The sequence below is a fragment of the Equus przewalskii genome, chromosome 14 (genome assembly GCF_037783145.1).
Source record: "Equus przewalskii isolate Varuska chromosome 14, EquPr2, whole genome shotgun sequence".
Classification (NCBI taxonomy): domain Eukaryota; kingdom Metazoa; phylum Chordata; class Mammalia; order Perissodactyla; family Equidae; genus Equus; species Equus przewalskii.
In genome coordinates, this window is record NC_091844.1 from 55,787,646 (window position 1) to 55,799,212 (window position 11,567).

Below are 11,567 nucleotides of genomic sequence, written 5' to 3' on the forward strand. Positions count from 1 at the left end.
GTCCCTTGGGTAAAGGCTTTGTATATTTGAAGCCGGTGTGTGTTAAAATGCCTCCCCAGGGGAAGGAGGCCCTCATGTCTTTTGTTGGGATGTGGAGGGCCAAGGAAGGAGGTGGGCACCATGGCAACAGGACCTGAAAACACATTTTGCCGACTTCAGTGTTAGCCATGCAGATGTCACTCCTCCAAACGTCATCCCCCAGGACACACCCCCCCACCAAACACACACCAAAGACAAAAGTGAGGAGTCAGCCCAAGAAAACTGTGGCTTGGGAAAAGTCCTTGCCGTGAAATGTCATTTTATTCATTGATTTCTTTTTTTTTTTTTTTACAAAAATAAACATTTTAATGAACAAGAAGTACAAAAGCTTCTGGATATACAAACTCCAGGATGGGGGAGAGGCTGGTTTTGGCTGCTTTGCGGCTTTCACTGAAAGCAAATGAGGCAGAAAGGCCCCGGCCCCACCCCCACCCCAGGTCCTGGCTCAAACTGCAACCTGCTCCTCAACCCACGTCTTGGCTCATACCACGTGTGCTCCTCTGCCCCCGACCCTGGGCTGGCCCGTGAGTGCCCTCCTTCCGGTGGCCAGAGCCGGCCTCCCCAGGTATGGGATCGCCCACATCCCGGAAGAGCATCCCCATCAGGTCTCCTGTCTGGAGCTTGGCTGAGAGAACACTTGTGACGGATTGTCCCCACGCAGCCCCCGCCAGGCTGTGGCACGTGCAGCAGCAGCAGCAGCAGCAGCAGCAGCAGCAGGGGCTTTGGCTACATTCTCACACTACAAACACAGTGATGGGGCTCCCACAGAACCGTCCCAGTGAGGGGCAGAGCCCTCAATGGGGAGACCAGCCTGAGTCTTGCTGGCAGCCCAGAGGGTTGGAGAGGCAGTCAGCCCCCATGATTCTTGGCCCTGGAGCCAGCAGTCCCATACCTAGACTGGTAAACTCACATTTTAACGTTTGGCATTATTGCACGTTGTCCTGGTCACCTTGTTCTGTCTCGGGTGTCAGCCTTGTCTGCAGGGGCTCCTAGGTGACATGCAGTGCCGCTAGTGCAAGTCACTCCCTCCACAGGCAAGCCCAGCTGGCGGGGATGGTCAGCTGGTCAGCGGATCCCTCAGACGGGTCAGCCAGAGGCCTTCACATATGTGGTCTTGCTGGGATCAGGGACCACTTGGCTCCATCCCGTCTTGAAAAAGACCAGCTGCCGACCTGGGGGCAGAGGTGAGAGGTAATAGGACTGGATGTTTCTCTCCCTGGAGGCAGGGCCACTCTCCCTAATGCCACTGCCTTGAGGACATATATACTTGTACTTGAGGACATATATACTTGATGAGGTGTCCCTCATCACCTCAGCCTTCTTGTCGTAACATCTCTGGCTTCTGATGGGGGACCGCTACCTGTCAATCTCTTCCAGGGAAGTCCAGTCTCCTCCCTCAGGATGTTCTTCCCCACTGGCTCACCTGTCCAGGTGGTCTGGTTGGTGACCACAAAGGCCCGGCACTGGGCATGGCTCTCACAGATGTGCACGGCCTCAGCCAGGTTGAACACTGAAAGGAGGCAGCTTCCATGGTGGTAGGATGGCCAGCAGCGGTAGTCTTCCTGGGGGATGGTTCTCTCTGGGAGGCTCTGGTACTCTGTGGGTTGGAGATAGAGTTCAAATGAGAACTCTGTGTGCCCAGGGGTGAGAGCTGGGGCCGCTTTCTGAGAAGGGCTATAAGATTCATTTCCTAGGTGAATGCTGAAATCCAGCCCAGTGCCCCTAGTATGGCGATGAGGCCAGCTACCACTGTGAAACTGGGCTGGCCACTCAGTAAGGGCAAAGCTCAGATTTAGTTTTTGGGAGACACACATCTCTCAAATCTAAGGGCACACAGCTGGTTCAGTCAGCACATGATGGCAGGCACATGCATGGGATAAATGCACACACAGAGCCACTGGCTGTCCCGGCTGGCTGCTGAGGTCAGGACATTTTAGACACTGAAAGCTGGGCTTCTCAAACTTCAGTGTGCATGGGACTTTCCAGGAAATCTTGTGAACATGCAGATTCTGATTTAGAAGGTCTGGGATGGGGCCTGGGAATCGGCATGTCTGGTTCTGCTGGTCTGCAGAGCATACTTTGAGTAGCGAGAGTTTAGAGCACCCCTGGGTCCCACTTCCTCCTGGCCTTGGGGAGAGAGGTGAGGCAAGCTCCTCCAATAGGGAGGCAGTCAGGGATTTTTGAAGTTAAGAGACATGCAAATGAATGTAAAACACAAAAATTACCATTTGGGAATCCACAACTTGTGTGTTTGGAGAGGAGGCCAGAGGAAGAATCTGAGATCTCCCCATTACACAGAAGGAGCCCCCAGAGGCTCTGAAACCTCCTCAGTCAGGAAGCTGCTCCACGGCAGGCCTCCTGTTCACCCAGGCCTCCTGTTCACCCGGGTCTTTCCTGCTTCCTGGGGAGCCCCAGCTCTGGACTGATAATGCAGAAGCCCCGGGCCTCTGGTCACCCCGCCCTCCTGCCTCCTTCTACCAGGGACTAGACCAAAGTCCAGGGCTGGCTGTGATTTATAGCCCCATAAACGGCGTCCTCGGGGACAGAGCCAGCCATTGTTCACCTCGTTAAACTTTATTTACAGGGCTAACGAGGGCTCCCCCACCCCTAAGACCGGCCAGAGCTCCCTGAATACGGAGGCTGCCCACCCCTCGCCCCCCTGCCAACCACTCTAAACCCCAGGGCCTCAGTGGAGGGACCACGGCCCATAAGCAGTGGCTAGAATTCGCCCCCTGCTCTGGGGCTTCTTGCCTGGCTTCAGTGTGGAGCCCCCTCCACCTCTAGCTGCCCTCCTGGCCCCAGAAGTGTAGAGGAAGGAAAGAGAAGCAAACAGATACTGTGCCTCAGCAGTGTAACAGGAACTGGGTTCACTGCTTTCACACACTTCACCTGGCATTTAAGCCCCATCAGAATTTTGTGAGGCAGGTAATATTGAACCCAATTCACAGATGAGGAAAGTGAGGCTTATGGTGTAAGGAAACTTGCTCAAAGTCACACAGTCAATACATGGAAGGGTTTGGAGCCACCCAGAGAAGGGGTATCAGTGCCCACCCTCCAGTTCAAGGCAGAATTATAGTTGTTCCAGCTCAGCTGGAGATGAGACCTCCAAGTGAAGGCTAAACAGCCAGTGGCCTCTGCACCACTCCAAGCGAGCTTTAGAAGAAGGATGCGCCACTGAGCCCAATTAGGGTGATCACTCACCCTCCCACCCACGCCCCACCTCCCTAGGCCCTGGATCCCCACGGGGGCCACTCACCAGCTCTGCTGCCTGCTGTGGAGTTCTGCAGATACTGCCCGCTCCGGTACAGGTGCAGCACCTTCTCCAGCTGGGCCAGGGTCTCGTCCACACCCCAGGTGAGCTCTCCTGCAGAGTGCGGTGTGGCTATGAGAGGGGATGTGGTGCTCCCCGAGGTAGGGAGCCAGCTGCCCTTCCGTCTCTGCCCCTGGAGCCTGGGCTGAGACGACCAGCGGACTGGGAAGGAAGGCTGCTACAGAATGCCACTTTGGGTAACGATGGTTTCTGGACCAAGTGCTGTCCTGGCTCACTCTTGTCCCCATGCCTGCTAGGGGAGGGGCGGGGTGCTGGCAAGCAGATGGGCCCTGGAAGCCTCACCTGTGGCGTTGACGACGCTGTCCAGCAGAGGCCGTAGTGAGGGTGGTGCACTGTGGGGCAGGAGGTATGTGAAGAAAAACCTGGGGCAGAGAGAAACCATGCGTTCGGCGGTCTAGCCTTTGGACCCTTCCTCTACCCCAACTTGGGACAGAACCCCAATCTGGCCAGGGAGCCATGCCCCCAGAGTGTAGCATGGAGTCTACCCAGACTCACGGTAGGGGTCCAGGCACATGCGAAGGCCACAGCTAACTTCATAGCAAACTAAAATCGGAGGTCTGTTTTCCCCATCGCGCCCTCCCCTCCCCGGAGGGCTCCTCACCCCTTAGCCCCACATTATCCCCCTGGCTGACGAGTGTCAGAGCAGCCCCATGCCTGGGGCCTAGTGAGGAGCTTCTAGAGGTGGAGGGTCAGGGGAGGAAGGGGTAGGGCCGGTCCTACCGGCCCCAAGCTCTGAGTCTGACACTATTTTAAGAAGCCTCCAGCTGCCACCCCCCAACCGAGATTCTCCTTGGAGCTGACTATTTTTAGCCTCGTCGTCAGGAGCCTTGAATGTTCCCTTCTTAACTGGGTGAAATCCTTGCCCTGTCCCTGCCACTCCACTGGTCAAGGCTGAGTCTCCCTGCCCTGGTGGACCTCCTGGACCCCATGTTGGCTGTGTCCCTGCCATGCCTCCTGGGTCCACTCTCCCTCACTGGCCTCCCTGAGTGGCGGATGGCGGTCACCTGTAGGCATTGTAGAGGTTGCGCTTCTCATTCATGCCCTCGCACCAGCCCTGGGCTGAGCAGGGCAGGGTGAAGTTCCTGGCTGGAAACTCGAGTATGCAGTCGGCGCTGCTCGCACACGGTGTCTCCTCCACACGTGCGTCATCCAGATCCGTCACCTTCAGCTCCCCATCCACCAGCACAAACTGTCGGGGGCGGAAGTCCAGCAGAGTGACCGAGCCCAGCGGGGAGTGTGCCAGGTGGTGGAGCAGGCGGCCCAGGCTCAGGCAGATCTGAGGGGCAGACACAAGGCTGTTCACTGCCTCTCTCCTGAGAGGAGACCCGGGGGTCTCCAGGGCTGCCTCCTTTGGGGCTGTGGACTGAGCTCGGGGGGTGGCATTTCTCGTAAAGGCCCCAGTGCTCACTAAGTGCTGAGGCCAGGGGCCTATAGAGCAAGCCAGTGATTTTTTATTAACCCTTGGCTGGCCTGACCCTGAAAGTAACACAGAGTAAGTGGGAGATGGGCAGCAGGGAAGTCTGGGGATGACGAATCTCCTCCCTGAAGTTGCATCTTGAGTGGGGTTTTAGTGCAGGGTATGGAAATAGAGCGAGGGGCAAGACGACCGTAAGGCCTTTTCTAGTCCTAGGACACTGGCCTTCCTGTGGCCAGGCTGAGAGTGAGTACGTGAGCGTGTGTGTATGTCTGGGGAGCAGGAGCTCAAAAACCTAAGGATTCACTGTGTCCTGCTTCTTTCTTTAACCCTTTGGCTGATGGCTGAGTCAGCGCTGCTCTGTCCGTGTCCCTCCCTCTCTCTCGAAGCTGCTCTGGAGGGCTGGCCTTCTAAGGGAGAACCATCCCAGCAAGAAGCCCGCCCTGGCCCTCCTCCCTGCTCACTCGGAATCGATCCTCCCAGGAAGTCTGCAGCAGCTGGATCATTTCCACAGGGGCGCCCAGCTCCGTGATGGTCGTCAGGGTGTCTGGGATGTCCTCGCTGTCCTGGTAGCAGTAGCCATAGAGCTGGGGAAGGCCCGGGGGGGGGGGGGTCACTAGGTCATATGGTGGGGGTGGGGTCGGAGAAGGGCTGGGCTGTGACTCCCCCTCCCTCTGCTCGGCCAGCCCTAGGCCTTTGCTTCAGCTCAGGCCAGAAAAGAATAGCCACGCTGCCCGGGAAGCCTGCCCTCTGTCTCTGCAGCCAGAGTTCCTATTCACTACATCAGCCCCTTATGGCTTGCCATTCAGGTAAATGGGCAGATCGGGCTACCATGTGCTAACCACGTGCCAGGCACTGTGTTGAATGCTTTACATGCATAACTCAATTCTTATAATAACCTTAAAGGGGTATAGAGGGTAAAAGTATCTCTAAATTACAGGTGAGGAAACCAGCTCAGAGAGGTTAAGTTACTTGCACAAGTTCACACAGCTAATGCATACATGAGCTAGGATTCAAATTTATGTCCCTCTGATTCCACAGCCTGGTTCTTTCCAAGAATACTGTTTGCTAACTGACAAACCAGCAAATGGTTATTATACCTCTTCTCTGCTCCAATCCTTGTCTATTCCTCATCATTTCCACTTTCAGGCAGCTCAGTTTTTTTCTACTCAGGTCTTGTGAGAGGAAAAGCAAGCTCCCTCAGAATTGGTTAACAAGCATTGATAAGAACAGAGTATTTAAAGGGCACATCCTTGGGTGTTCTTTGCATACGTTGGTGGGTGGGGAGTCACAGGCATCAGTGGTGGTGGTAGTCAGGAATGGTTCTGGGGAAGATGAGTTCTTTGGGGGCAGGGTCACAAGGGGCTGCCCACTCCGTATGATGAGGGGACGGGCCGGGTACAGCTCAGCTGGTCGGGGGCTTCTGGGAAGCACAGGCTGATTTTGTCACTAACACCTAAACCAGCATCCACAGAGAGCCTTGCTTCTCCCAGCCTCTCCCACCACACTGCACATCAGCTAGGGGTCAGACAGTGCTCAAAACAACCAGCACCCTGTGGGGTAGGAACACAAAGGCCGAGTTGTCCAGGCTGGGGTAGGGAGAGGGGAGAGCTGCATGGTGGGGGGCGGGAGGGGGCAAGCCCACAGGCTAGATGTCTCTGCATACTGTCACCCTTCATGCCATCGTTCACACCCTTCCCAGCTCCACTGTAGGCCCTCACATGCCCCCTTCCATCCCACGGGAGCCCTTTCGGCTCCCCCTCTCTGGAGCCAGCCACCCGCTAGGCCTGCTGGCACAAGGGAAGGCACGACTCAGTGTCCCTGTCAGATCACTAGGGCTGCGACTTGGGGGATAGGGGGGCAGTCCCAGGCGCCCTCTTCTTCCATCTCTCTTCATCTCTCTCCACTTCTCCAGCCCCCCCATCAGCCCAGGGAGGCCCCAGATCCAGGTTGGGGGGCGGATAAGGGGAGCAGCCCCGGGGCCTGGTTCTCATTTTCTTGCCCAGAGTCTGAGCCCTTGTGGGAAACTTCTGAAGGTTATTAAACACCCGGAGGTCGTTAAACGCACTGTTAACGAGGTATTAATCAACACCCCTCAGGAAAAAATAAAAAGACACACCATTAACCCCCCCAGGAAGTGTGAGGTTGAGCATTTCAGTCGCATCTTTTGTTCCTTTGGGAGAAGAAATATACTCTAGGAGGGCCAGAATCTGGGCCCAAGCAGGTCGGGGGGGCCCCATGTGAGGCCTAAAGTCTTGGTGGACGAAAGACATTGGGGGGGTGGGGGAGGGAAGACAAGACACTTGTGCCCTTTGACCCTGGGCTATAGAGGCATCTATCCTGAGAGGGAGTTTGTGTGTGTGTGTCGGGGGTGAGTTAGTAGGGGTCACAGAAGATGGATAGAGAGATCTCACCCAGGCAATCCCGAGACCCGAGCAAGCACCAGGAGGTGCCCAGTGGGACATGCTGTGCTGAGCATCTTCTATTAGAGGCCACAGCACCAACTGTGGGGCTCCCAGAGAGCAGGAGGGGGCCTTTGGCAGCCTGGGGGAGCAGGAACTCTAAGAAACACTTTCTGACTCCTCCCCAGTTCAGCAAACAGTCAAACGGTTTTGAAATTTTAAATGCTGACGAGGTATTAAAACAACATTATTTCTAGTTCCCCCGCATACCCGAACTGGAGCCTCCTGAGCAAGAAGACCCCACGGCAGGCTTCCCTGGCAGCAGAGGGGGCACCGCTGAAGAAGTGAAGAAGTCAGAGGGAGCCTGGCCTGGGGCTCCCAGGGGTTGGGGAATAAATGTGGGACGCCCATCCCCCAGAACAGTCCCTAAACTCACACTAAGGGACCCCTGCCTCCCCCTAATGATAATTTGTTACCTTTGCCAGACAGAAAGGACCTGGGACCCTCCCCACCTTATAACACTTGTGCCCTAGGGCAATTAACTTCAGTCTCTGTCCCTGTAAGAGTCACATGCCCAACCCCAGACAGACCCAGTCTTGGTCTAGTGAGGGAATGCGCAAAAACCATTCAGTTGCAATTTTTTTCTTTGGCATCTTCAGCATTGGGCCGGGGCCCTGACATTAAAGTGGAGGACCATTCTGTGATAGGTGTGGGGCGGTTAGCTGGATGCTTGTCAGGCAGTTTGGGTGGGGTAAGTGACAGAGAGAGAAGTTCCTTAAGAGACAGGAAAGCACAGCAAGCCTCAAACCTGTCCTAAGGGGGGTGGGGGGGTCTCGAGTCATCTAACCAACACTTAATGTCCTGGTAAGTCACTCAAGATCTTCTCCACCGCCTCAGAATCTGGCTGACACCTCAGGGTTTCCAAAAAGTTCCCAAGAGCCCCTGGGAAGCGAAGAGAACAAGATCCTCCCAGTTCGAATGGCCACGTAACCAGCAGCTCACTTCCCGAAGCTCCAGACACAGTGGCAGTGCAACCAGGAGCAACCACTCACAACCGTTGGCTCTGCCCGACCTCCTGCAACCCGTTCAGGGCCTGGGACCCGGTCACAGGTGTCTGACCAGGGTTGGGGTAGCCTGGGGAAACCGGGAGCCAGCAGGAGTAGAAAGAGCTCTCTGGCCCATATCTCTGATTCTGCAGTGCCCATCCAGGCGGGGGGGCTCTCCCACTCCTGAGGAAAGGACGGAAGGACCCCTGCATTTCTGGTCAGTTCTGCTGGGTGCAGAAAGGTTAATCTGAGTGGGCTCGGAGGGCGAAGGTGTGGGCAAGCTTCCTGCGCTGGGGAGTCTGCACACACCCTATGCTCCCCGGGGCCAAGAGTGGGCAGGGATTCCCCTCTCAGTCTGCTCAGACATGTGCAAAGGGAATGGTCTGTCTAATCCTAGGGCCAACTCAAGGACGGAGAGCTGGGGCAGAGGAGGAAGTGGGTGTGTTAGGGCAGTGCTGGGACTGCAAGAGGCCCTTCTCCTAGTCTAGCCTGGAGGGGACAAGGTGGGGTCTCATCTTCCCCCTCTGCCCCCAGTGAACAGGAAAGACAGAGTCCCATTTAGTAGGAACCTGGGCATCTGGCCTTCTCAATCGTCCAGCTTCTTGGCCACATTTGCGCAGATAATGTGACATTCCGACCCCCAGGCCCTCAGCCTGTCCCCTGAGCACCGAGCTAAGACCCTGGGGCTTCCCCAGTGGTTCAGGGCCTACTTTAAGGCTTGGAGAACCCCGGGGTCACTTCTGGGAAGGGCTGTGCATTTTCTGGATGACTACCCCAACCCCGCCTGTTCTTCCAGTGGCTTCTGGGGTAAGCGGTGGGGATATTCTCTGAGAATCAAGCCTGACACAGTCTCCTGCTAGCCCTTCCCAACCCCATTGCTGTCCCACCCCATCTTCAAAGCCAGGCAAGGAACTGTGTGGAAACTGAGAGAAGTGGGATTCAGATTCCTTCAAGAAAGGGGACCCTATCACTACAGTCGGGATCCTGACTCAAAGATGACCTCTGTTCGGTGTCTTGCCTTGGGGTCATTTCCCTGGTGCTCAACACCCTAGCTTCAGGCAGAAGAAGGGTCCTAAATCCTAACGGACCCCCATCCTCACCCCTCTCTGCCCTCTGTCTTCAAGGGATATGGTGTGGAAGTTGAGAAACCCAGGAGTCCCTCTGTAAAGGGACGCCCACCAGGGAGTGAGAGGGAGGGCGGTGTAGTGGGAAGCGGCCATGGTCCGGGTTCTGCCTTTGGGCACCAGTCGCTGGGGGTCCGTTTCATATCTACAAGACCAAGGGTTCTCTTCCAGCCAGAGTGACGGGGCCTGGGCACGTCCAGCCAGTACCCTCGCCCCGCGCCCCCACCCTCGTACCTGCAGCACGTTGGGGTGCCGCAGCCGCTCCAGCAGCACCATCTCCTTGAGCAGCTTGTGGGCCGCCAGCCGATAGCAGCCCCTCCGTGCCCCGAACTCGCGCACGCAGCTGCCCAGATCGTGGCCGCTGAAGTCCACTGCCTTGAGCGCCACCGCGGCGCCGCCGGGCAGGCGGACCCGGTACACGGCCTTGGTGTAGCCGGAGCCCACGTACTGTGCGCCGGTCACGTTGCGGAGCGCGGCGCAGCCCAGGCGCGGGCCCAGGCCGGGGGAGCCCGGGCCGGGAGCCGGGGGCCAGCCCGGAGCGCCGTCGGGCAGGGGCCGGGCCCGCGGGGGCCGGGGACGCTGCAGGCCCGGCCCTCCAGGAGCTAGGTCCATCAGGCGCCGCCGCTCCGGCCGGCCGGCCCCGGGCGCGGGGCCCCCGCGGGAATAGCGCTGCACCTCCTCGTAGCGCGCTCGGATCTGCCGGGCCAGCTCCCCGCGGTCCCCGCGACGGCCCGGGCCCGGGGCTGGCGAGGGCCCGGGGGACTGGCCTGGCCGCGGAGGCTCCGAGCCCGGTGCGAAGAGCACGTTGAGGACCGAGCCCAGTAGGAAGGAGGCGCAGAAACCCGCGGCCACCGCCGCCCGCCGGCGCCGCATCGCTCCCCTCCCCCCGGCCGGCCGGCCCCGCGCGGCTCCCCGGCCCCGGCCCCCGGAGGCTCAGGCTCCGAGGCGGCTCCGCTCTGCGCCCCGCCGGCCCCCTGCCCAGCCCGCGCGCATGGCCCCGGCGGCCCCGACCCCGGCCCCTCGCGGGCGGCACATCGGGCTGACACTTGCCTCCCTCCTGCCCTGCCCCCGCCGCTTATAAGGCCTGGAGCCGCCCCCGCCCCCGCCCCCTTCGCCTCCGCCTCCCAGCTCCGGGCCCGAGCCCGGCCTCGGCACCGCCCCCTCCGGCCGCCCGGCCCGGCCTTCCCCGCTGACTGACAGCCGGCCCTCCTCCCGCGGCCAGCCGGGCCTGGGAAGCGGCGCGGAGGCGGCTCCGGCCCTGGCCAGCGCGCGGCCCCCAGAACGCGGGCCGGGGAGAGGGGGAGGGGGCGGCGGCGGCCCCGCGACGCGCGGGGGCTCCGGGCCCAGCGCGAGGGCGGATAACGGGGCCCGGGCTGCTGGATAACGGGATCAGGAGGCGGATTACGGAGCCAGCCGGGCGGGGTGGGGCGAAGATACAGGGGCGAGGCCGGCGGGTAACGGGCTCCGGAGGAGACGAACAGCTGGGCCGGGGGTGATGGGGATCCGTGCGATCCCAGAACGCCCTCCCTGGGAGCCGGGGCCTCGGGGCGGGCTGGGCGCTGGGAAGGCGCCGGAGTCCCACGTTCCGCGGGTGGGGCTGGGGGTGGCGGCTCCTCGCCCAGTCCGGGCTTCGGGGCGGGAGGGGGAGGCGGACTCAGAGGCGGGCACCTGCGAGCGCGCATGGGACGGGAACCCTGGGATCAGAGAAATAATCGTGCGGTTTTCGGAGATGCCCTGTTCAACCTTCTCCACCAAGTCTTTCTGATTTCTAATCAGCCTCAGATCTACAGCCTCAGATCTAACGCCTCCCCCAGCCCTCCACCCCCGGGATCCCCGCAGTCAGACGCAGTCAGCAGCGGATCACGAACCATATGCATGCTAGTAGTCTGTGCAAAGAGTGCTTTTGTACCCACGGACGTGCGTGGTGCAGACTGTCTGTGTAGTGTGTGCATTGGTGTGTCTGAAGGGGCCACTGTGTCCGAGGAAGGAAATGTATATCGTGCGTGTAAGTTGGTGCAGACTCTACCAGCACTTCTGGCCCCTCCTCCTCCCTCCCTGATTGCATCATTAGTGCTAATTGAGGGGCTTTCACACGCCAGTGCATTAGCTGTTTGGAGTGAGCTCCCCCCTCCTGGGAGAGATAAGCCGCTGCCCCTCCCCCTCCCAGCACTCCACTTCCCCACCGCCCTGGAACTGTCCACCCAGATCCTC

General features: G+C 59.1%; 1 protein-coding gene across 1 annotated transcript; it reads right to left on the reverse strand.

Annotated features, from left to right (window-relative positions):
* Window positions 1–278: 278 nt before the first annotated feature.
* On the reverse strand, window positions 279–10,372 carry PKDCC (protein kinase domain containing, cytoplasmic). The gene is made up of 7 exons (XM_008509952.2): window positions 9,591–10,372; window positions 5,249–5,371; window positions 4,375–4,646; window positions 3,653–3,732; window positions 3,296–3,403; window positions 1,463–1,636; window positions 279–1,211 (listed from the first exon to the last, which is right to left on the reverse strand). Exons 1-7 carry the CDS (start codon window positions 10,227–10,229, stop codon window positions 1,126–1,128), a joined length of 1,482 nt encoding a protein of 493 aa, XP_008508174.2. The 5' UTR covers window positions 10,230–10,372; the 3' UTR covers window positions 279–1,125.
* Window positions 10,373–11,567: the final 1,195 nt, after the last annotated feature.

Excerpts from the sequence above, each read along its gene's own strand:
- PKDCC (XM_008509952.2), bottom strand. The coding sequence starts at position 10,229 with ATGCGGCGCCGGCGGGCGGCGGTGGCCGCGGGTTTCTGCGCCTCCTTC. Across the intron at positions 4,647-5,248 it reads CCTGGGAGGATCGATTCCGA|ATCTGCCTGAGCCTGGGCCG; the intron begins GTGAGCAGGGAG and ends TCTGCCCCTCAG. Across the intron at positions 3,733-4,374 it reads AACCTCTACAATGCCTACAG|GTTTTTCTTCACATACCTCC; the intron begins GTGACCGCCATC and ends TCTCTGCCCCAG.